Source organism: Furipterus horrens, unplaced genomic scaffold, assembly GCF_987537825.1.
Source record: "Furipterus horrens unplaced genomic scaffold, mFurHor1.1.pri manual_scaffold_6, whole genome shotgun sequence".
In the NCBI taxonomy this organism is placed as follows: Eukaryota; Metazoa; Chordata; class Mammalia; order Chiroptera; family Furipteridae; genus Furipterus; species Furipterus horrens.
Window position 1 is genome coordinate 76,085,055 of NW_028327176.1, and position 24,504 is coordinate 76,109,558.

The 24,504-nt window shown below is 50.0% G+C and overlaps 1 protein-coding gene across 1 annotated transcript in view; it reads right to left on the minus strand.

Moving 5' to 3' along the window:
* FAM178B (family with sequence similarity 178 member B) overlaps window positions 1-24,141 on the minus strand; it is a 91,744-nt gene extending 67,603 nt beyond the window's left edge. The window contains exons 1-5 of the mRNA XM_090280764.1: window positions 23,665-24,141; window positions 22,672-22,733; window positions 19,028-19,147; window positions 14,285-14,437; window positions 8,010-8,188 (exon numbers count right to left, since the gene is read on the minus strand). Of these exons, the coding sequence (XP_090136890.1) occupies window positions 8,010-8,188; window positions 14,285-14,437; window positions 19,028-19,147; window positions 22,672-22,733; window positions 23,665-24,141 (991 nt within the window). The remainder of the gene's footprint in view (window positions 1-8,009; window positions 8,189-14,284; window positions 14,438-19,027; window positions 19,148-22,671; window positions 22,734-23,664) is intronic.
* Between the last annotated feature and the right edge of the window lie 363 nt (window positions 24,142-24,504).

Sequence of the window (24,504 nt, forward strand, 5' to 3'; positions counted from 1 at the left end):
TAGATTCTACCTTGGAGGAGTAGGATTCATGAACTGAGAATTCTTCAGACATAGCCAGGGTTAAAAGGGCACTCTCTCTCGGCAGCCGTCCGTCTTGAGAGACGATGGTGTAGCTTCTTAAGAGTCTATCTGCACCGCCGAGAATGGCTGTGCAGTCCGACTCGGGAGTGACACGGTATCTGTCTCCTCCCGTGTTGAATCGACATCTTGCGATGACGCTGGAGTGTCCTCTCCAGTGAAGCTGAAGCTACAGAGCCTGGGCAGGGTGATATGGAGGGTCTGCTGTTGCCCATGCAGCAGACCCCCCCTCTCTTCGCAGCTGAAGGGTCCAAGGGAAAGACGGAGTCAATACAGCTTGGCTTCAGGTGCGCCGCAGGAGTTGCCGGTGTTGACTACAACGTCAAACCGCCTTAGGGACTCCGGCTCCGGATTTTCTGTCGGGGTTTACTCCCTTAGCCTTTCCCCTGAAGAGGTATGCCGCAAGGCAGCGGAGGTTTTTTGGAGTCAGAGTTTTCCTTCTCTGATGTGCCCTGACTGGAAGATCGAACCAGCGACACTTAGCTCGCAGGCCGACGCTCAATCCACTGAGCCAAACCAGCCAGGTTTGGCACTAGGCAGTCAGAAAATATGGGAAATGTCCTCTAAAGCCTGTGATCTAGTTCTGTTTAATGAAGCAAAATGCAAAGAATGTCCTGGTAAAAAGAGAGAAATGTGCAAGAAGTGATGACTTCTTATCCTCCATCCTTCTCCTTTCTGCCTTGAACACTGTTGTCTGTGGACAACATGATGATGGTTGGAGCTACGACCAACAATTTGCAATCTTGAGGGAGGGTAGTGAGAAAGGAGACACATGAGCTAAGCCAGAGCTCTGATTCTGCAGATCTGTTGGACATACCATGGAGCCACCACCTCTGGAATTTCTGTCATGTGAGATAATAAGCTTCTTCTACTTGGGTATTGGTTACTTAGAGTCAAAGTACATCCTACCTAAAACACAGTTCGTCTTGAAAGTGGAGAGAGAGAGATCTGGCAGAGCCCTTCAGAGCCCTTCAGAGTGAGCAGAAATTCTAGTCATGGATCTCACTTGCTCTCTACAGGCAACTGATTTGCAATCCCTGCTCTACACATCTTTTGAGAGATGGATCACTGGCCCCTCTTCTACAAATCATTTCCCAACTCTTGTCTTTCCCCATGCCAACTCCATCTAGCTACAAGTAATTCTCCTTCCTTGGAAGTCCCACAGTTTTGTGCCAGATTCCCTTGGCCATCAAGGGAGTCATCCCCTCCCACTTGGCCATCAGCTTCCTGCGGGCAGGAATCCTGCTGTATTCATTCCTGAATTTCCCTCTACCATCAAGTGAGGTGCTAGAATACAGGATGCCCTTGGTGCATGTTTGCTGAATACATAAACACTCCCTGAAATGTCCAGGATAGCCCATCCTCCAAGTTCACCAAGGAGCTTTTAACAGGTTATGTGTGCATCTCAATCCAGGAAAGTAATTCCCACCATACTCAGCACTCCAGGGAACCCGGGCTGCTCAGCCCCTGGTCTTGCTCACTTGGAGCACACCTCAAAACAGTTCTGAAGCTGGGGTCCTGGACCCTGCCAGAGACTCTGGGCCACCTCTGCCCTCCCTTTGCTCAGGAAGCACGGTCTGGGAAGGACTGCCAGTCACCATAAAGTCCAAGAAAGGACAGAAAACGCACACACACACCTCCCCAGTTTACAAAAGAGAAAGGTCAGGCAACTTGAAAACACACAACTATCATAGATCTACATGGTAGGGATGGCAGGCCCAGGGCTCTTCCCCAGAGGGCTTTCTTCCCACAGATGACAAGGACACTCAGAGCATCTCAAGTTGTTGACAAATCCCAAGGAGCACGACTTCTGTTTGTATCAATCCTGTATCTCATTTACTCTTACAAATGCTTCCTGAACTGGTGGTTGATTTGCAGCTCCAGCTTTTGGTAGATGCTTTCCTGGCACCTAGTTCTAGACTCTGGACGTTGGCTGTTTTGTTTGTTTTTTAAATTATGGTAAAAAGCACATAACATAAATTTTGCCATCTTAACCATTTTTAAGTGTACAGTTCAGTGGTGTTAAGTATGTTCATGTTCTTGTGCAGCCATCACCACCCCACATCTCCAGAGCTTTTCATCATCCCAAACTGAAACTGAAACTCTGTGCTCATTAAACACTAGCTCCCCAGTCCCTCCTCCCCTGTTTCCTGGCAACCACCATTCTATTTTCTGTCCTTATAATTTTGACTATTCTAGGAATCTCATATAAATGAAATAATACAGTATTTGTCCTTTTGTGTCTGGCTTATTTCACTAAGCTTGATGTCCACAAGCTTCATCCATGTTGTAGAATGGGTGTCAGAGTTTCCTTCCTTTTTAAGGCTGAATAATGTTCCATTGCACATTTTATTATGGAGTCATCCATCAGTGGACACCTTTTGGCTGTTGTGAGTAATGCTGCTATGAACATGGGTGTACAGATATCTGTTCTTTTGTGGACCTGGTCTTCAACTTTCTCTGAATTAGTTAAGATTCCACCTTGGACCTGGAATTCTGGGACAGTCTCTACTCCAACGGCATGAAGAGAGAACCCAGCATGGGCTCTCATGTGATGCATGAGAAATGCTCTGGAGTAGAGGGGGCAGAGCTGAGCCAACTGGGAACTCTGGAACAGGTCTCTGGCCCCTCCTGATGGAGGGCGAATCAAAGACCACGTGGCAAGAAGCAAAGAAGGGTGGGACATCCCCTCTGCCTCTCTGGGAGGAGATGCATACCACTGCCTGGAGGAGAAGAGCAGAACAAGGGAGGCCTCTGTTCCCCCAAAAGGGCAGGCATGCTGCAGAGATGGCCCCTGGGGCTCTCGAAAGGGCAGCTGGGCTGCAGGGGCAGAGGTTATGAAAAGGGAGAGGATGCTGAGACTGGTGCTATTCAGAAAAACCCAGAGTGGGTGTGTGGGTGGGGGAGGGGAGAGAGAACGGGAGTGTAGAAAGTTCTAATGTGACAGCTGGCCCCCAGCTCAGCCAGCTCCTGAAGCAGGGAAGGCACAAAAGCAGAAATTCAAAGGGCTGGTGTGGCGTTAATGGTGCATATCATGGGTCTCTAACCTTGGCCTTTAGAGCTGTGCCTTTAGTGTTTCAGTGGGAGAGTAGGCAGACTACAGTTAGTGAGCAAAGGCGGGGTCTGGACACACGTGAGTCCCTCTCATTGTCTACTGTAAGCAACTTTCAATTGGTTACATGATATTTTTTTGGTGCCGAAGTGTCTGGGTTCAGGTATGAAATGATGACAACTCGGGAAGGGCACAACCACTAAAGGGAAAATCAATGACTTCTATGAATGCTGAACTTCTTGAAGTGAAAAGATGGCTTAAATGCACCCCTTAGACGTCAGGCTCCCAGGCCAGCCCAGACCAAAGTCAGGGGCTCCACTGACGTCTTAGGAACCAAGGCGGGCTGCTGGTGGGGACAGGGCTTCAGGCTTCCTGTGGTTACCTCAACCCAAGGAGCTTTCCTGATTTGATGTAGGTGTTCAGAAAGAACTGTCCCCTTTCATCCAGAGAACTGGCCTTCTAGACTGTTCTGGGATCCCAACAAGCCTGTGACTTGGCTGCGGTGACATGCATCTGAGGCCATATCAAGATGCCATGGAGACTGTTGGCTCAGCTTTTTACTAACGCGGGAGCCAGAGCCAAAGATGGTCCAATGACTCCACATGCCGGTGATGCAACACCCCCACTGGCATGTCTCCTGCATGCCAGGCTCCAGGGAGACTGGGTGCTATGTACTGTATAGGCTCTCGAGCTTGGGTGCTCGGGGCAAAAGCCTCCACCCTGCACCCTAGTACTGACCAGGCTGACGTAAGAGTCGATCCACGCTGAGATCCCACAGGAGAACAAAGGCTCTCGAAGAATTTTCTGGAGTCCATGTCAGCAGCTAGGAGAAGAAACAAGTTAGGTGGGTCATTCCTGTGAAGTAACAGTAGTAAACCTTTATTGTTCCACATGAAATAAATACCATTTAGCCCTCACAAGTCCATGTGATATTGTCATTATTGCCATTTTACAGAGGAGGAAACCAAGCTCAGAAGGGTCAAGCAATTTTCCCAGGGTCACACAGCTAGTAAATCACAAAGCCAGGATTCAATCCCAGGTGTATGTGACTTCAAACTCCCTACTCTGTCCACCTCCCTGTGAGGGAATCTTGTGTCCCTGCCCCTCACTCCCATGTGGTCATGGCTGTGCCCCTCCAGGGCAGTGTACAGTATAGGAAAGAGAAAGAGCTTAAAAGTCTGCTGAACAATCACAGGCTGGCCCCTCTCTGTGATCCTCCAACACTCCCAGGTCAGTGCCTTAACTTATAGTCATCTGAGACCACCAGCTCTGAAAGGTCCTTGGTACTGAGTGCAGATCCTCAAACAGCCTGGCCTGGGATGGGAGTGGCGGGTCACGCACCTGATTCAAACTCACTGGGATCCTTACTTGAAGGCTCCTTGGGTCCGGCGGTTGAAGGGACCAAAATTCTGCCACCCTAAAGCTGTGTTCTGGGATACTGATTTTAAGCTGTTTATTAAGAAGCAAAAGACTCAGAAAATACCTTTGACCCTCTCCCGCTTTCCTGCTCTAGAGATTAAGACAGAGAAACATGCTTCAGGAAGGAGATCTTAGTATGTTACCTTAGTCTAATTTGAATTAAGTATGGTAAACAAGATGGCTTCTGGCAGGTGCCGGCACTTAGGTACTCTCTCTGCCCCAGTCTTTCAGTGCCTGGCAAGAACTTTCCTGCCATGTGTGCTCTGATCTTCAACTGCCTGTAAATCACCTCTTCTCTTCTGAAATCTAATACCCTGCCCTCCTTTCCTCTTTGCCCAAAAATGTCTTATATACCCAATGTTGCCTGTCTTTGGAATTTTCATACCTATGTGACTTCCCCACGCACATGTATTAAGCTTTGATTCTTCTCCTGTTAATCTGTCTCTGTTAATTTGGTTATTAGCCCAGCCAGAAGAACTTAGAAGATGGGAGAAAATATTTGTATTTTTTAGCCCCCACAAGGTCACATGCTGGGGATTTGGGCTTTGAGTATGACATGGTGTTGGGCCAGCACCCTCCCAACAGCGCCATCCATCTGGGGACACACAGACCGGGCTGTGCTGCCCATGAACCCACCCTCCTGAGAGCACTGAGAAAGAGATGCTATGGTAGATGCCCTGGACACAGCCCCTTTTAGCACAGAAGCTCTGTCCCCAGAGGCGTGGTGCTGGTGCTGGCCTAGGGCCCTGAGCCAGTCCCTCTCTGGACATTAACCTTGGATGGAGGGAATATTTCACCCAAAGTCACTCCCCCTCTCCAAGTGCAGCCTTTGTCTGATAACTGGCCTGTACTGGACCCCTTGCCTCCATTGGTACAACTCTAAGGGGTCGCCCTGGTTCCAGAGTCCCCTGCAGGGCTGGCTGTGATCCTCTCGTATTTGCTTTGCCTTTTCCAGGCCTGTTGCTCCTTCCCTCCCATGGTGGCTGCTGAGAGGGACCTCCCCCCACTCCCCACCGGAAATCTGCTGGGAAACCACGTCGCAGTCAGCTTCCTGGGATCTGACCTAAGACACCAGAACTCTGCTGAGGTCCTCCTCCTTTAGTAACTTCCCCTAACGTCTTCATAGCTGGACACTTGATCATTTCCCAACAAGAACATAAATTTGGAGCATATGCTGTGTGCCTTTGTCCACCTCCTCTGCTAGGCTCACCTGGCAGGTACACACTAGGACTCCAGTGACAAGTTTCTGTAATCCATGTGCACTAAGGCCAAAGTCTGCTCACCCAATGCCCACTCTACACCTGACTGAAGTCCCTGGGAGGGGTAGGGGGGTTGGTAGCAGGACCTAGTCTTCATGGGACCTCAGGAGATTCTTTCCAAAGAAACAGTCCAGTGAGCAGGTTTGGGGAGGTGTGCCCTGCTCACCCACCTCCAGCTCTGAGTCAACCGCAGGTGTACAGGTGGGCCTTCAGATTCCCAGGGACCCTGCTCACTGCTGCCTTTGATTGGATGGGGTCATGTTGGGGTAGGTCACATAACCCCTCTTAGGCCAATCAGGCTCTCCTTCCTGAGAATTCACATGGCCATGGAGTCTGCTGAGTAAAGAAAAACCAAAGCCTGCCGTGGGATCCTGACCCTTCTCCATCCTGGTTCCTGCTCCTCCTGCAGACCCCATGAACCACCCCTGCACCTTTATAAGAATCCCCCAGCAGCTTCAGGGAGCCCCATGGATTTCTGCCTCTCATAATCAGAGTCCATGTAACGGTCTGGTTCAGAAGTATGCTGAGCACCACAGCCACATTCTAGGCAAACACCTGAGACGCCCTGCTCCAAATCTTTTCATCCCTAGAGCTCAGTATGCAGTGGGCCCTCAAATGCTGTCTGCAAATGAATGGGCGCTGCTGTTACTGTGGGGGAAATCTGTTACAAGCAGCAAGAAAACCGAAATCTCAGAAGTGAAATGGTAGTCTGTCCTGTGAAGATCTGTAGTGTGACCACATGACAGCCACATGGCCACTGTGCTCCCCTGCTCTTCCTTCCCTTCCAGAGACAAAGATGCTGACCAGAGTCTTGCCCACAGCTTCCCAAGGTCAAGTGTACCCTTTCATGGACCTGGCCTCAGCTGTGGCAGTAGGGAGCTTTTGTGTCTTCTTCCTGAAGATGGAGAACTGGAGTCTCTGTGCTAATATTCCTTCCAGAAGATGCTGGGGCCCCGGGGCAGAGCCATGGGGGACCATAAAAACAAGACAGGCCACAGGACTTTCTCATGGGACTATCAGCCCCAGTTTACAGAGTACAAACTGAGGCACAGGGCTGACACTAGATAACTTGCCCCAGGTTGTGCAGCAGGAAATGGCAGAGGTGAAAGTGCACACAGCCTGTCTGGCCTCAGGGCAGGGTCTTCTGCCTTATGGCTCCTCCTGGGGTGACAGAGGTGTGAGAAGAGTAAGGGCAGGGCTAGCTCACTCCACGCTGTGTCAGGGTTACACAAGGACCCTCTGTGGGCGATGTCTCAAGATGGGCCCTTTGTGCCTCCCAATGCCCAATTGTGCGTTTTGTCGTATACTGTGCGCATGGAGCACAGAGACGCTGCACTGACTTGGGGCAGAGAAGAATGGCTACACTGTTCCCTGTTACTGGCCCACCATTCCCACTGGGCCTGGGGGAGGGACAAGGGCAACAGCCACACACAAGAGGCCCAGGTGCCAAGAGGGTCTTTTTCCTCTGGGGCAGGGAGGAGCAATGGGAAGGAGAGAGCTGGAGGTCTCTTTCTGGAAGGCAGCCCATCAGCCAAGGCCAACTTCCTTGAACAGTCCACCCTGCGTGCTGGCTCTAATTTACCGCTGGGATCCAGGCTCCGACTGGCAGGAATGAGACCAGCTGAAACTTGTGACCTGCCCTTCCCAGACAGGGATGGTCCTGGGTGAGTGCCAAGGCTGGCATTCAGACCACAGCAGCTGGTTCCTGGGCTGTCCCTGCTGGCTGCTCTCCCTCTTTCTCAGCGCAAAGGTTTCAGGCCCAGGTAGAATGTGGTTTCCCAAGTTCAATGCTCAAGCAGCGCCAGCAGGGAAAAAATGGGCAGACACAGCAGCTACTCCAGGCTTTCCCAGTTGACCTACAACTCCACAAAGGGAGGCAAATGCTCAAACACCTGAGCATCTCTAGCTTGAAATTTATGAGGGCCCCCACACCTCCAGAGTGCTATAGGGCTCAGGGCCCACCACAGCCTGTGACCTGGAGTAGAGATGAGCTGGGACACATGGAAGCACGTGTGGAGTAGCAGAGACAGAACCACAGAGAGGAATTCTGGTGGCACAGGTACCACCTTGTGAGGCACACACTCTGGGTGAGAGGTAGACTGAGACCAAGCACCTCCCTGACTCTGCCAACACAGGCCTTTCTCCCTCCTCTTCCTTCAGCTGGGACAAACTCAGCAGAGGCACCCAACCCCCACCCCTACCCCTCTGCCCTGCCAGGCTACAGGCCAGAACACTTGCACCACCTAGCGGCAGGCCTGAGGTCCTCACCTGAAACAGCCACTGGAACAGGGGCACAGGGCAGGTGGGCGCAGGCTCCAGCAGGAAGAGGTCGCTCAGAAGGCCGCTGTGCAGGAAGGAGAGCTGCTGGGTCAGTGGGGAGCTGTGGGGACAGAGGAGCCAGGTTAGGGGGCTCCACACCAGCAGCCTGGCACCCTTCCTTAATACACCTGTCTCAGTAAAACGGGGCGGGGAGGGCATTCTAATATTTCAGCATCACCAGGACGCTCACATCGCATCAGTCATTGCAATAGACAATGACTTGCAGCTCTGGCCAGGTGGCTCAGTTGGTTGGACTGCCATCCAGTACCTCAAAGAGTTGCGGGTTGTATCCCTGGTCGGGGTGCATATAAGAGGCAACTGGTAGGCGTTTCTCACATCATGGCTTCTTTCTCTTTTTCTCCCTCCCTCCCTCTAGTGAGCCCTTGATGCAGACAGCTTTCAGAGAGAAAAATCACTCACGTCATCATCAGAATCATGTGCTCCCCATGAACACATCTCAGTTTTAAACACACGACTGGATAGTACATTTTGTCCTTTCCATTGGACAGAGGGGAAAACTGAGGTGTTTACCAAGGCTTATTAGAGGATCTGAGTCAGCTGAGGGGAGGCGCTGGGAGTCACACTCAGCCCAGGACCTCACTGTGGCGGGCGGACTGAGTTACCCGTGGGGCCCATGCGAGCCAGCATTCGGGCTCTGATTACACCGGGCTTTTCTGCCTGTCCTGTGTTTTTCCGAAACAAAAGGGACACCTGAGAAGATGGAGAAATAACAGAGAGGCGCCCAAGATGGGGAAATTCTGGGAAGCAAATCACAGATGAAGTGCCACAGAGGATGCTTTGGAAACGAACTGAGCAACAATGGCCCTGAGTCCAAGGGGACAGGACTGAATCACTATGTGCCTGTGGCCAGGGCCTGCATTTCCTCTCATGACAGGCTCCTGCTGGGTCTCTCCCCACTAACAGGAGCTCCCAAAGTCCCTCTGCTGGTGCAGAGACCAGCCCCTTGAGTCCACTGGTATCCTGGTTGATCATGGGGACCGACAGGATCCTAGGCCCCTGGAAACCAGGAGTCAACACATTCCATGTGGTTTTAGGGCATCAGGTGAAAGAAAGGAGCTTTGGAAGTCATTTTGGAGAGCTGGCGGGACTTCCTTCATCCCTAAGGAAGCCGGTCTGGGGGAGGATTCTTTTATCAGCTGCATTTTGTGAATGCTCCTTTGCTCTCTTTCTAGATAATGTCCTAAAGGCAATGAATATGGACTCCAGGAAACGGAAATGTTATTTCATGTTTGTTCTTTTTTAAATGGCCAGACCCATGCAAAGAACATTTCAGACAGCATTTAAAACCATGACTCCAGATAGAAATTCCCTAGTCGGTCAGCCCAGCCTTCTCCTTTTTAAAGAGGACATAATTTAATCTGCTAGGAACAGAATGCTCCAAAACAAAGATTCTCCTCCAAGCCAAGTTGCTGTCTCCTTGAGAGTGTCCAGGCAGTTTACAAATTGTATATATTTTTTCCAAATCATTTAAGTTCAGAGGAGAAAGTGGCTTTTTTCCTGTTTTGAAGTTGACTGCTTTAAAATAGACCTTTATTTGTACATACAATATGTGTGTGCCCCAGGGCTTTGGCACATTCCGCTCAGCTCCATGTGCTTGGTCACACGGACACTTTCATGGCCTGACCCCACAATGCCTACATGGTTCAAGTACAGCACCCTAAATGCAGACAACACCCAGGCAAACAACGTCTGCAGGACCTCACAAATTAGCAGGACTTGGCCGGGGGCCACGTGGCAAGGAGGCTGGTGCTCTAAGGACTCTGAGGAGACTGTACAAGCCCCTTTTGGCTCAATCAACACATTTTCAACAGCTACTCCAAGGGAGAAACACCCCTCGGGTTGCAAAGTTTCCCTTCTGCTACACCCACCTTGCAGTACGGTTTTTTGCCACAGAGATGATAAGGCTGCCTCTGAGTTCAGTGGCTGAGTTAGGGTTAGTCTGTAAGACCAGCAGCAAGAGATGGAAGAAAGGGTGACTCAGCTGTGCCCTGGAGTGAGTGGCTTTTAAGAACTCTGTGCCTAAGGCTGGATGAGATGTGAGGATTTGCCATTGCAGGATGGGTCACAAATGCTGCTTCCCCGTGCAAATTCACTGGCCTACTGCCTTCAGTGGAAGGGACAGGACTGAGGGCATACAGAAACTCCAGCCTGGCAGAATGGCAGGAGGGCCTCACTGCAGACACTGCCCCGATCTGAGCAGGAGGGAAAGTTCCCACAAAAGTACCTGATAGGGAAGGTGAGAAGAAAAGGAAGGGGCAGGAGGTGTGTGTAGAAAACTCAAAACCCTTGGGTCACAGAGTCAGCAGCTGTTAGGTTTACAAAAACCCTTGCCATGTCTGCAAATCAAAAACGCAGATGCTGGGTCCATGTGGGTGCCTGGGCGTGTCTGTGGCTAAGTCGGCCACTAAGGTTGAAAGTTATGCCGAGAATGTCAGAGGACCTGGAGTGAGAAGGGGACCGGGAGCCTCTTGTTATAGCAGATGCCACACAGGCCTGCTGAGCACAAAGCCCCAACTGCTGACCCTGGGGATCCCAGTGAGGGAGGGTCCCACCAGGACAAGGAGCAGCCTAGTTAGAAACTGCTAATCCCCAGCCACCATGGCAAGGACAGAGGGCCCGGGAACTGAGGGAAGGAAGGGGAGAAATTAGCCAAAAAGGGGAACTGCACAGACAAGGGGAGAGCACAGAGCGGACCAGCATGGGTCCACACGTGGGTGCCTGGGCACAGCTCCGACCTCTGCTTGGACTCCCCTTCCCTGATAACACCTGGCCAAGAGTCCTCTAGTGGTTCCCTCCTCATCCATCTCAGGCAACAGTCCCAGAGGGCAGGTCTCTCAATGCCCCGGGAATCCCAAGTGATGGTGTAGGGATAAACACCAGTGTGGCTATTTATATAGTATCAGTTTCTGTGCCCTTGCCAAGTTACTCAAATGAAAGTTTAAAGGCCTTGGGAGAAGAGAAACAAATAATGCTCAGAGTGTTCATGCCTGCTTCTCTTCTTTTTCTTTCTTTCCTTTATTAAAGTCAAGCAGCAGCACCTGGGCAACAACCCCGCCTGTGGGCTCTGTGTTTTCAGGGACAGTTGCAGCCAGTTGGGTGGTTCAGCTCCGCACTCTTAACTGCTGGATTTATTTCACAGGCTTCAACTCCAGCTTGCCAGGAAGAGGAGGATGTGGTGGTGAAGCAAGGGCTAGGCCACGGGGAGATCTGATGCCCAAGCAGCACTGACATCCACGCGGCTCAGACCAGCCACATTCTCCGATCGAAATATTCACAGAGTGGGGCCCTGGCCTGTTGCATCAGCTGCCCTGGGAGCACCCTGCAGACACCTCACCCACAGAACACCCCCATGCACCCTGAGGGGTAAGGAGAGCACCCTGAATAATTCAGCAGGCAGGCCCCACCCTTCCCTGGAGCTTCTCCTGCCTCCTGGCAGGGAGTGGGCATGTCCTGATCCTGAAGCTTTTCCACTCAGGGGATCGTATTTTTTTTGAACTGCTGTCAAGGGAAGAGGGAAAAGTTCAGCCCCAGTACCAACTCTGTCATAAAGGCATGTGACTTTGGTCCCAGGGAACTGACCTGAGGTCACACATCCAGCTGGGTGGTGACCAAGAGGAAATGGCCTGGGCCATCTCCAATCCCACAGCAGCAGGCTCTGGGGAGGAGGGTTCTTGGCCAGAAACCTACGCAGGTCCAGTCCAGGAGGACGTGGCCTGGCACCCAGACACTGGGGCTGCCCGCACTTGCTCTGCTGTTTGAGACAAGCTGCTTGCTTACTCTGTGCCAAGGCTTCCCACGGTGAACAGTGGGGAGAGAGACAATACTCCTTATCACAGAATGGGGAGAAGTGACTCCATTTCTAAAAGCGATTTTTAAAAACTGCATTCACTTTTTGTCCCCTTCAAATGATAAAAATAATACATGTTCACTATAGAAAGGTTGGAAAACACAGTAGTATAATGAGGAAAATTAATACTACCTATAATCACACAGTGTTAACTTTTTGTATAGCAAGAAATGGAAACACATTACTTTTTTGAGAAATCAAGTGATCTTTTATTCTTTCTCCATTTTAATGTTTCTGGCTGAACACAATGGAATAATTATTAAAGAACTACTTTCTCCCACTCTTGTGTCTGAACTTGAAGTCCTTGGCAGAAACAGGAAATAAAAGATGACTGCAAGGCTAAATGCTGACCTTCAGGAAGTAGCCCTTACCCACTGCACAGCAGGGGCCCCCTGACCTGACCATGCTTACAGCATCCCTCCAGAAAGCTGCTTGGATTTGAGGTGCTGGCAATGGTTCCCTCTATGCTTCATTAGCATGCTTGAGGGAGGAGGGCCTGAATTCCTTCCTCCAAGGAAGCTGGCCAGCCACCTGGTCCCATTTGGCAGGGCTGCTCTGAACCAGGTCACTGCTCCATGGGCCATCTCATCTGTCAAATACTTCCTGCAGGCCATCCAGCCCGGGACAGAAACCCCGCTGTTGGCACAAACTGTGAGGCTGCTCAGGAAGCGCCTTCCCTTCTCTTGTCCTCCCCGCGCCGCTCCTGCCCAACCCTTTTGTTGTCGCCTCCTTTCTCCAGCTCCACTGTCTTTATTCTTCTCCCTTCATTCCCTTTCCCCCCTTTTCTTCATCTCTATTAGATACCTTTTCAACTTGGCAAAGTGAATCTTTATCAATATTCATACACTCAGGCCAAAACACCTCACATCACATCCAGGGGTATTTTCCAGACCTCCAGACAAACATTTACACATAAGGATATAAGGATATTCTCTACCACACTTTTATAATAGGGAAAAGCAGGAAACAACCTATATGTCAAGAAAAATTAGGACAATGGGCACCAATGAAATGCAGTATTATTTTCCCAGTTGCATAATGCTAACTGCAGTGTTTATGTCTTATTTAGATCCTGATTTGAACATTTAAAAAACATTTACAAGACAATTGAGGAAATCTGAACACTGACTGATATTAATGATATTAAGAAATTACTATGTATTTTTAGGTATAATAATGGAATAGATGTAATGTCTAAAGATACATTCCTGTCTTCTAGAGACACAAATTGAAGTATGTACAGATGAAATTATCTGTGTCTGGGGTTTGCTTAAAAATAAGCTTGAGGGGATAATGCAAGTGGGCAGGAATAGAGATGGAACAAGACTGGCTTTGAGTTGATAATTGTTAAAGTTGAGTGCTGGGTACATGGAAGTACAATGTGCTGTTCTCTCTATTTTTATGTATATTTGAAACTTTCCATGATACACAGTTTTAAAAGAAGCACATGAAAATGTTATCTTTCTATTATAAAATAAGGTGGATTTAGAATTAATGGAATAGACATAAGAAAGCCCCAAATAGCTGTAAAAAACAACAAGATTCCTGTGTTCAAGTCCTAAGGTGGCTGAAGAGGCCCCAGAGGCACCCTGGCCTCTGTGCTCCTGACGGGCAGGGTGGGCCAGGTAGCCTCCCTTCCAGCCCCTTGCCAGCCTGCACAAGTGCCCGTGGATGGCTGCTGCATTGAATCCTCTCCTCTTCTTAGCAGTATGAACTCATGACTGTAAGTGTAGATGTTACTGTCATAAAGTTTTTGTTTTTAAAGCACTTAAAAGCAACATAGTTAGTGGTTATGTGATAACGATCATAACTTTACTTCCAAAGAGAAGAGGAACAAGCTGTCCTAATGATATACACAGTGCACTTGTGGCTGTGGACAAACCTTCCAGTGTTAACCTCACACACAGACTGATATTCAGTGTTTTGAATGAGTGCGTGGCAGTGACAATGACGTGCTCTGGAAAACTGCTGGATGGCCCAGAGTGGCTCCAGTGTAGATGGAGATAGAACTCCAAAGGCATGTCAGATAAATGTGACTAAAGTTATTCCATGAAAGTCAAGTGTGTGGGAGGAAAAGCAATATGAGTATGTAAATACAGAGTCTAATATTTGCTAAAGTGTAAGATTAAAAAAATTAAATAGTGTTAGATATGTGTGACTATTTCACTTATATTTCTAAAAGTTGACATGTCCAAATGGCCAAACACAGCTTTGCATTTCCTCCTTGGGATGAACCGAATCACTGGGCTCCATGACGGAGTGGCCTGGTCATGCCGCACAGACTTTTACCTGAGGAACAGCTCTTCCAGGTGGTTACGGGGCTTCAGGTGTGAACAGTCCAGGATGCAAGGCAGGGGTTGACGCCTGGGTAGAAACATGGTCTCTCCTGGATGCACTGATGGTATGACCTGCAGGGACATGGAGAACCTCTCCACCAGCATCCTGGCAAAGCAAGGGATGGGAAAGCCAGTCAGCAGATGCACCTGGTCTGCAGCCGGGACCTGGAGGAAGTTTGGGGGGTGGGAGTACTGAACCAGGGGGACAGCGCCACCTGCTGATGGAGGAAGAGCCCACGAGATGCAGAGTAAGGAGCCCTTTCCTTTCCACTCTGTTGATCCCTTCCTCAGTCCAGGAGCCAGAGGTCCTGGTGACAAGCCCAGCCCCATCTGCTGGCTCTTTTCAGTTCCAACATTCACTGAATGGAGGATTAATCAGGTGTGGGTTACCCTTGCTCTTCCCAGTACCCTGCAGCTGAACATGGGTCAGCCAGGGCCAAGGAGGGCATCTGTGCCATGAAGAAGCCCAGAAGCAGTCCTCAAGCTACACGATCAGGAGGACTCCCCAGGAAGCTGCTAAAATGCAGATGCCAAGGCCTCACCTGCCCTGTGAGTCTGACTGAGTAGGTCAGAGATGAGCCCATGGACAGCATAGGAGCAGGGAGAAGAGGGGATACAATCCAACTATGTTGGGAGGGAACACAGTGTCAGGACTCGTGACATAGTGAAGAAGGAACAGGAAAAGGGAGGCACTTGGGATGATTCCTGGGAATGAGGTAACTGCACCACAAAGGTGGACGGAAGAGCCAGCTGCAGAACAGGAAGTGCGTGTGTGTGCACACGCACGTGCGTGCATGTGTAGGGATACACACATTCATAAATACATGCTGTACCCCCCCCCCCCCCATCTGACACACGCAACTATGATCTAGGGTCAGCCCTGGGCAATAGGATTTGGGGAAGAGGAGGCATTTCCTGTTTACTTCATACAACTGCGTTCTACTGGATTTTGTAATGCAGTGATATACATTTAACAAGGGTAACAACAACAAATTGAACCAGCTATGGGTACTGCACCCCCTCCTCTCACCAGAGGACTGCCCACACCCAGGTTCCCAGACGGGCAGAGACTGAACTTGGAGGGGGGCAGCACAGAGGGCTCCTGATAGGATCCGGGATTCAAACAGCTGGCACTGGAGTTGGAGCAGCAGGGTGGCTGCCCAGTGCTGGCTAGGTGAATTCTATGCACCTCATGTCAGGTGACCCAATGTGAGGGGAGGACCTGAATTACAGAGTCGCCCTGAGGATGAAATGGCACAATGAAGGGGTGACATTGGGGAGATTCTGATTCTGCGGACTTCTGGAAGCAGCCTGGGAAAACCAACACGCAGATGGTAAAACAGTTTTCTGTTTTGCTAATTTCTTTGCCATTTGAGATTAATTTCTTTGCTGTTTGAGTAACTGTGACTTCCAATGTTGCTTTATAATTTTAAAAATGTACAAATTATTAAAAGTCTGTAAGAAGTAGGCTCACCTGTAAAAGGGTCTTGAACCTGTCCCCAAGCCACTTATCAAAGGGACTTTTGTGATATTAAATATAACGTCTGTACGTCATTCAGAGTTCTGCGATGACCCTCACAAAACTAATTAAGGATTTCCTGTGCAGTCCAGAACTGAGGATAAAGGATGCTGTTGTGGTTTAAATGTCCTCCCTCCCCCACCTCAGCACGCACAGAAGGTCTTTTAACTTGAAGAAATAGAGAATGTAGGACGTTGTCCATTCAAGATTATCAGCCAGTCCTTAGCGTGTGAGCAGACAATCTGCTCAGGATACTCAGGGTCCTTTCTGAGGGGCAGCTGTGGCAGTTACATGACTCCTGGTCACAGGCCACTTGTCTGCCTGACGTGACCAGCCCCAGCCTTAGCTCACCGCCTCTAGGCCTACAAGCCTCCAGGCTCCACACCCTACTCAGGGAGGGAAGAGGCTGCTGGCTTTGTGTATCAGGGAGTCATTTCCTTTGAAGCAGAGAGTTGAATTGTCTCATTAAAAATGACCCCACATCAAAACCACCAACTCAAAGTGGCTGTTGTCAAAAAGGCTTTCTCAAAGCCCAGCTTGAAAATGTCATGTGCCCAGAAAATTATCAGCAATCTTAAAGCCTGAAACTCCTTCTGTCTTAAGCTGGTTGTCCAGATAACTCCCTGCCTGTGAAGATTTCAAAATATCCAAGCCATACTTCTGGAATCCTGGATGTATGCAGTGGAAAGGCAAAGAGCTAGAATAATTATCCTTACTAGAGAGATTTTTAAAAGGTTCAATTTTAAGGCTATCTATCCATATAGTTGGGAACCTGGAAATGAAATCCGCAGGCCCCAACACAGACAAGTGCTTTCATCACGTATGATGTCATCAAGGCCTTTGGCCCAAACCCACTGGCTCCACTGTCTTCAGGCCCAGCCATCTGCACTCAGATGCACCATGTGACTTGCACAGCACTTTTCCCTGGGGTCTCTGGGCAGCCTGTGAGCAGTGCTCAGCCTGTCTGACCACCTGGATTTGCACAGTGAGAACTGGCACTGGGTAGGTGGCAGGGGCCCCTGGGTCCAGGCCAGGTCTGCAGTGACTCCTGCCCGTTTCTGCGATGAGGTTTTACAGCAGCACAGGCATGCTCACTCAGCTGACATGCCGTCTGTGGGAGTGTTCCTGCTACAACAGCAGAGCTGAGTAGTTGTAACCGAGACTGGCCTGCAAAGCCTAAAATATTTACCACTTACAAGTTTTCCACTAAGTGTGCTGGTCCCTGATCTAGTCCAGAGATGATTACTAGAAAAAACTTCAGGAAAAAAAAGACGGCCATCCAAAGTGTTGCTCATAATCATCTCTGGGCAACGACAGCATTTGGGGTTCCCTAAAGTAGAGATCCTCAGTAAGTGGATGCCAAATGCAAACTTCACCTGTCCTTGCATGGCCAATGCTGAACACTATCACAGGCTTACAGAAAAAGCAAAGCCTGGACAGGCAATCGGGATGTGTTGATCCACCTGCTCCCAGTCACATGTCTGAGGTGGCTCCCCTCCTATACAGTCCACCCCAGCTCCTCCTGAGCACATGGCTCCTGAAGGAGGGAGGGAGGAAGGAAGAAAGGAAAGAAGAAGACAGACAGAAAAGACCTATCCTTACTCTAGTTTCCCCTTCAACTACTGCCCATTTTTCTCTTTCACTCTGCTTTTCCTATTCTCCAGTTAAGTTTACCCAAAGCTATCCACCAGAGCAGCTCTTATCAAGGTCAACGTGACCTCTAGGTTGCACCTTTGGGTCACCGTCTCTCCTCTCTGTGTAGTGGCTCCCCAAGTCATCTCGCTCTGTGGCTTTAAATGTCACTGTACATAGGAACTTACAAACTCGCCTCTCCAGACAAAGCATCCTAGCCAGCTCCTTGATTCCACCTCTGGAATCCCCCAAATGAATTCTGGATCCCACCCCATCGCATTCCACCCCACGTCACTTAGTCTTACCCCAGACGATGATGACCTTCTGCATGCCCAGGCCCAAACCCTTCAGGCCTCCTTTAGTTACTGTCCCCCTGTCTCTCCTTGACACAAGGGCAGAGGATCCTGTTCAGGTGAATGGTGGCATCCCACTCAGAGAAAAAGCTCTGGCATCGAGCCCCATCTCAGCCTCCCTGATCCCCTCTCCTCCATCTGCCCCCACCCCCCAGCTGCTGCCCCCAACACAGCAGCAATACTCTGGTCGGGGGGCGGGGGCAGGCCCAGAGCTGCCTCTCACCTCTTTCAGGGATCTGTTTAAAAGTCATCTGCTCACAGAGGCCTTCCCTGATCCCTCATCCAAAACCTCCCAACCCTTTCAACAGTCCTGATGCCCCTCCCCACTTCGTCCTTTCTCATTAGCACTTGTCACATAGTTTCATTTAGCTGGTTCACTGTTAGTCTCCCCGCCCCGAAAACAGGCGCTGTGAGGCCAGAGACGTCTGTTTGGCTTGGTTCCTGCTGTATCCCCAGAGTCTGTAACAGAGCCTGGCACTAGGTTGGCACTCAGTAGATATCTGTTGGATGATGGATGGACGGATGGACAGACAAATGTCTGAACTAGTAACAGGGTACCCTGAAGGTGGGGTCACTTGTGGTCCTTGGGCATTTCTGAGACTCCGGCACAGAGGAGTCCACCCTCCTCCAGCCAATGGGCTCGCAGTCTTCAACCGCGTGACAGCACGGGAAGCAGCCACCTTCTCCTCCCCGCACAGGGGGCAGTGAACAGTGTCACGTGGCTGTATTCTCCCCTTTTAAAGGCTGTTTTCATTTAGACTTTGGTTTTGTGTAGTTATTGTCCCAAGAGATCCAGTTCTATAAATGTGGACAGGCAGTTGGGGCAGAGCAGGCCATGCTTTCTACCTGTGACCTCAAAGGCACACACTAGACCCTGACACAGTTGGTAAATAATTATTTCTTGAATCAATGACTGAATGTGGGTTTAAGAGGAGACACCCTGAGAACTCATAAATGACACACAAATCACTGGCTGAAATTGTCCAAAACCCAGAGTGTGGCAGACTAAATCCTTTGCCTAGAGAGGTGGGTGCAAGGGTACTTTCCCTCATACTCTCCTCAACTATGCCTGCTCCCTATACCCTCCCCAGTGCCCTCTTGAGCCCCTGGGTCTCCACCCCCCACCTGGGTCCCCACCCCCCACCTAGGTCCCCACCAGGTCACTCCCTCTTCCTGTGTCCACTCCCCCAACCTGTGCTCAGGCATGAGAAGCAGGTAATCCTCATCGAAATCTAAGGAATCCAGATCAGGACAGCCCAGCACAAGCAGCTTCTCTTGCTCCTGCTTCTGCTCCTGCTTCAGCGCCTGTTCCCTGCAGGGAGATGAGAGCCAACAACAGGGTCAGTGCTGTTCCTGGTGGGTCATCCAGCCCTGTCACTGGGCTGCAGGAACCCCTGGGGACATGGCGAGTCCTAGGAAGGAGGGATCTGTTTAAAAGCTGCATTGCCCTGCCTCAAAAACATATTTAGCAGAGGGAGGAGCTGTGTTGCATTGATTGTGCTATATCTGAATGTGCATAGATGAGCAGACAGGCCTGAAAAAAGGCAATTTTTTTTTAATGTGTTTTATTGATTATAATGTTACATTTGTCCCAATTTCCCTTCCCTCTGCTCCCCTCCACCTGGTGGCCCCCTCCCTCCAGTTGTCCCCCCCTTTTAGACCATGTCCATTAGTTGTGCATATAGTTCTTCTCAACCTGTCTATTCCATTGCCTCCTACCATGATCCTTAATTCCTATATCATCTCCCTCCCTCTCCCCATTCCCCCTCCCTGTTGACCTCCCCCCAATATGTTCCCCATACCTATAGTTCTTTTTCCACTCTTGTTGCCTGTTTAGTTTGCCTTTGTTTCAATTCCCTAGCTTCTGTTCTTGTTTCTTGTGATGCAGTTTTCATTTTAGATTTCATAGTTTTGATCCTCCTTTTTCTAAACCAGTCCCTTTAACATCTCATATAACAGTCGTTTGGATCTAATGAACTCTTTCAGTTTTGTTTTGGCCTGGAAACACTTTCTCTGCCTTTCTATTCTGAATGACAATTTCGCTGGATAGAGTATTCGTGGTTGTAGGTTTTTGCTTTTCATTACTTTGAATATTTCTTGCCAGTCCCATCTTGCCTGCAGGGTCTCCCTTGAGAAGTCAGCTGATAGTCTAATTGGGACCCCTTTGTACATGATTCTTTTCTTCTCTCTTGCTGCTTTTAAGATTCTCTCTTTATCTTTAACTTTTGACATTTTGATTATAATGTGTCTTAGAGTGGTTCTCCCTGGGTCCAGTTTTTCTGGAACTCTCTGTGCTTCCTGGACCTGTAAGTCTATTTCCTTCCCCAAGTTTGGGAAGTTCTGCTTTATTATATTTTCACTTAATTTTTCAATTTCTAGTTCATCTTCTTCGCCCTCTGGCAAACCAATGATTCTTATGTTGGGCCTTTTATAGCTGTCCCAGAGGTTTCTGATCCTCTCATCCTTGCTTCCCGTTTCCTCTCTCTGCACTGGTTGACTGTTTGTTCCTTCTCTATGTTCTGGTTTGTTGATATGAACTCTGGATTTTTTTTCCTCACCATCTGTCTCATATGTGGTTTTGTTCCTTTCATTATGAGTGTTTTTCGATTCTTTCTCATCTTTTTCCAGATCTTTTGTTAATTCTGTAAGCCACCTGATAACAATGGCCCTGAACTGAGCCTCTGACAGGTTTCTTATTTGTTCATCTGTCAGGTTCTTCATCTGTTGCCTGGTGAGCTGCGCCACCGGGATTTCTATAGTTGTCTGCCTCATTTTGACAGATGCGTTTTGTTTTCTTGGGCCGGCTATAGGGGGCAGTGCCTGTGTACTCGTCACGACCCGGCAATTTTCACCACACACTTCCAATATGTTTTTATTAGTGTACCTAGTTTTGGCATTTGCTCACTTTTTTTATCCTCAGTCCAGCACATGCCCATTGATTTTAGAGGGGATGGCAGGGAGAGAGGAAGAGAAACATGGATGTGAGAGAGAAACTTCAACGGAGTGGCCTCTTTCTTGTTCATTACCCAACTGGGACTGACCACTAACCGAATCTGTGACCTTTTGTTTACAGGACAACACTCCAACCAAATGAGCCACACCGGCCAGGGCATTTGCTCACTTTCTAACACACCACGACCTGTGCCTACCCTTTTTGCTTCTCCTTAAGTCCAGCCACACTGACTAGGAGAAGCCCCGTGCTCTCACTGCCCAGAGCTGGGACACGTGGCCTGCCTCTCTGCCTCAGGTGGCAGCCCTCCAGATCCTGCTCAGCCCTTACCCTCCTAAGCCTGTGCCCTCAGCCGTAGAGGCCTGGACCCCACATGTCTCCCACCAGCCCCTGAGTGCTTCACTTCCCATTTCATGCAGGTCCCACCATAGGCTCTGCTGCTAGCCGTTATCTTGCCTGAGCCCCTACTCCCTCCTATGCTCCAGTCTTCTCTGTCCTTGTCCCTGAGGCGGTTGAGGGAGCTCTGACTGCCTCCCAGCCCTTGTCCTGTCCCTCCCAGTGCTTGCCCTAGTGCTGCCCACAGGTCCTCAGTTCTCAGATTTTTACCTCCAGCCTCAGCCTCTGTCTCAAGTTCAGATCCTGTTATCTAGCCACTGACTGGATGATTTCCAGCTCAATATGCTCAGGCCTCTTCGATGCCACAGGTCCAATTCTGAATTCCTCTTTCCTATGCAGGCGCCATAACCAGCCACCAAGGGTCCGATTTCATCACCAGTTGCCCTACTTCCTTTCTTGTCCTTCCCAACCATTCTCCATAATGCGTCCCAAGTGCTCTATGTTAAACACTTGAGAAATCATATCACTACCTGCTTAAAACTCCCCTGTGACTCCATCTTGTGTTCATGAGGCCCCTCGTGACCCAGCCCCCATTCACATCTTGGCTGCATCTCCTACAATCTCCACCCCCAACACTCTGGCACCAAGAATTCCAGTCCTGGCCAGTCAGGAAAGGCATGGCCTGTCCTACTCACCTTTTATGTGTGTTCACCCCTGCCACACTCCCAAATCTTCTAATCACCTGAGGTTCAAGGACAAGGACACCTCTCAGGAGTCTTTCCTGATCCCCAGGTTGTTAGCCCTATTCCAGGGCCCTCCATAGCACCTTTATGTCACCGGAAGCACTAGACTCACAATGCTAATCTCCAGGTGAGCTGGACTGCACTGTCATCTCTGTACATCCAGCCCCTGGCCAGGGCCCAGCACAGAGCGAGGCCCTCCCAGTCCTAAAGAGTTGGTGTGTCCAACATCACCTCCGCTGCCCTAAGGGACCAATCCTGATCAGGCATAACTTTGCCTTTAGAAAGTAACTTCTATGTGAGGTAAGGCTCACTGTAACATTAGGGAGATGGCGGATGCGAAAGAGATGAAGTGCTGTGGAAAAATGAGCCAAGTGTGCTCCAACGTTGGTGCAGAGAGCAGGGCAGCAGGAACTGGTGCCTCCCTGTGGGGACAGGAGGCAGGCTCTACGCTGTCAGAGCCAGGGCCTTCTCTACTAACACAGCACTTGAAAGGGAACTGGGAGGCTAACTCTTCTCCTTCCCCAAACTGGCAGGAATCGGGCAGAAGAGAGTCGAGAGTCAAGACGGAAACAGGAGCTGGGACAAGGGCTCTCTACACAGCAAGGGGTCTCTGCTTGGCCATGCCCCCCTTGACTCGACTGCTGTCCCCCATGTTCATTATTAATTTGAGCAGGTAGGGCACTCTGTGGGGCACACTGTTGGGGGAGGTAGGCTGCTTTATCCTGAGAGGCATTTGATATGAGTCTTAGAGGACGACCTCTGAGAAATCATCGCCAACCCCAGACATGAACCCTTCCTCACACTCACCTCTTCTCCTGCAGCAAGTAATCTAAGCTGTTGATGTAGCTTTCTGAGCTCCCAGAGGTGAACTGGAGAAACAGGACATCGGAATGGGGAAGAAAAAGAAAGACAAAGTGAGGGGAAACAGAATAAAATTTAATATAAATTAAGCCCTTTATTTTTGTTTACTTTTCTGAATAGACAATCCATTCACATGAATAAAAAATAAAAAAGCCTAAAGGCATTCTGTAAGATGTTTCCCCTGCCCTCCCTCCCCACAGGCGTGCTGTCAGAGAGATCTGTGCGTAGACAAGCAGACAGTAACTTCCCTCTTGGGCACGGAGCGTGGCTCACCACATGCCCTACCCGCACTTGGCCCTTGGCATTTTCTAGTGTGTCTACAGGGTCATTCTATGTCATTACTATAGAGATACTTAAAACGTACTTTCAGGATACTCTGATGTGTGACTGGAACAAAATTTATTAGTTCCATAGCGGTGGGCATTTCAGTGACTGACAATTTTGGGCTATTACAGACAATTGAAGCCCCATTCTTAGACTACATTTCCTTATAGCCCCCCCACAGACTACCTAGAAACAGCAGTTTATTCCATTTGTGAAGTTCATCACAGAAGTGTCCATTCAGGAATCCAGGTCCAGTGGACCACAGTCAGCCCAAATCTCTGTACCTGACTAGCCCTGGCCCGGCTCAAAGGCCCTTCCTTCTCCAGGGCCATAATCCCAACCATGGCTGTAAAAGCCTTAAAAGATTTGGCACCACCAGGCCACCTCTTAGTAAGAGTTAGGAGTGGAAATAAAGGAAGAGGGGCACTCCAGACTTTAGGGACCAAGGACTATGGAGAGATTAGGGGTATATATGGCTGAGGAGGGATGGTCCAAAGAAGGTGGTCAAAGAAGGACAGTTGGGATACGGCCAAGGAGGAGTGTCAAAAAGGGGTGGCTTGGGGGTGACAGAGGAGGGGTGACTGAAGAGGGGTGGCAAGGAGAGGAAGTACCCACCACTAGAGCCGAGGCCTGTTGGGCTGGGCCTGCCACGTTCCAGAACAGCTCCTCCAGTGAGGCCAGGTCCCCTTTAGGGTCTGAGACCTGGGACTTCTGCTCTAACTCCACGGGCACCCAGCAGGCCAGTCTCCTTGGGCCCTGAGGTCCCACTGCACTCTCGCACCTGTAGGCTGGGGCCCCCCTGCCAGCTTGCTGAGCCCTTGGGGCCAAGAACTCAATAGGTGGTGGGCTCCAGTTGGCGGGAAACATGTCCCCTGTGGCCTGCATCTTGGGCTTCTTCGGTGACATGGCAGTTGGAGTTGAGGTGGTGCTGCAGAGGCACTGGATGGGACGGCGGATCCTCTTGTGCTCGGGGTGGTCAGAGCCACTGTGCTTCAGGCTGGGCAGAAGGATGGGGATGGTGGCAGCTGCCTGGACCCCTGTGGACAGGATAAGTACTGCAGTGTCCCCGCCTGACCACCACCATCCCACCATGCTGGGTGAGGAGAGGGGGCAATTCTGGATTGCTTGGGCAAGATGCAAGGGAAACCTCAGCCATAGGTTTTCCATTCCCTTGTGGCCCCAAACCTCAGGAGGGCTCTACCCGTTTAGGTAAGAAGTGCCTACCTTCTCTCTGAGGAAGGTTTAGCACAGTCTTCTGGGACTCGGCCATCTGAAAACTTCTGAGAGTTCTGTCCTGGAAGGAACTGTCTGTCAGGGAAGGTGAGGTTAACCTCCAGAGAAAGCTCATGTTCCGGGGCTCTAGGTTCCCAGAGAGGAGGGCCAGGCCCACTGCCACCCAGGAGGGCATCCCCCTCCAGTTTCCCCTAAGGACCGAGCGTGTGCACCATAAAGAGC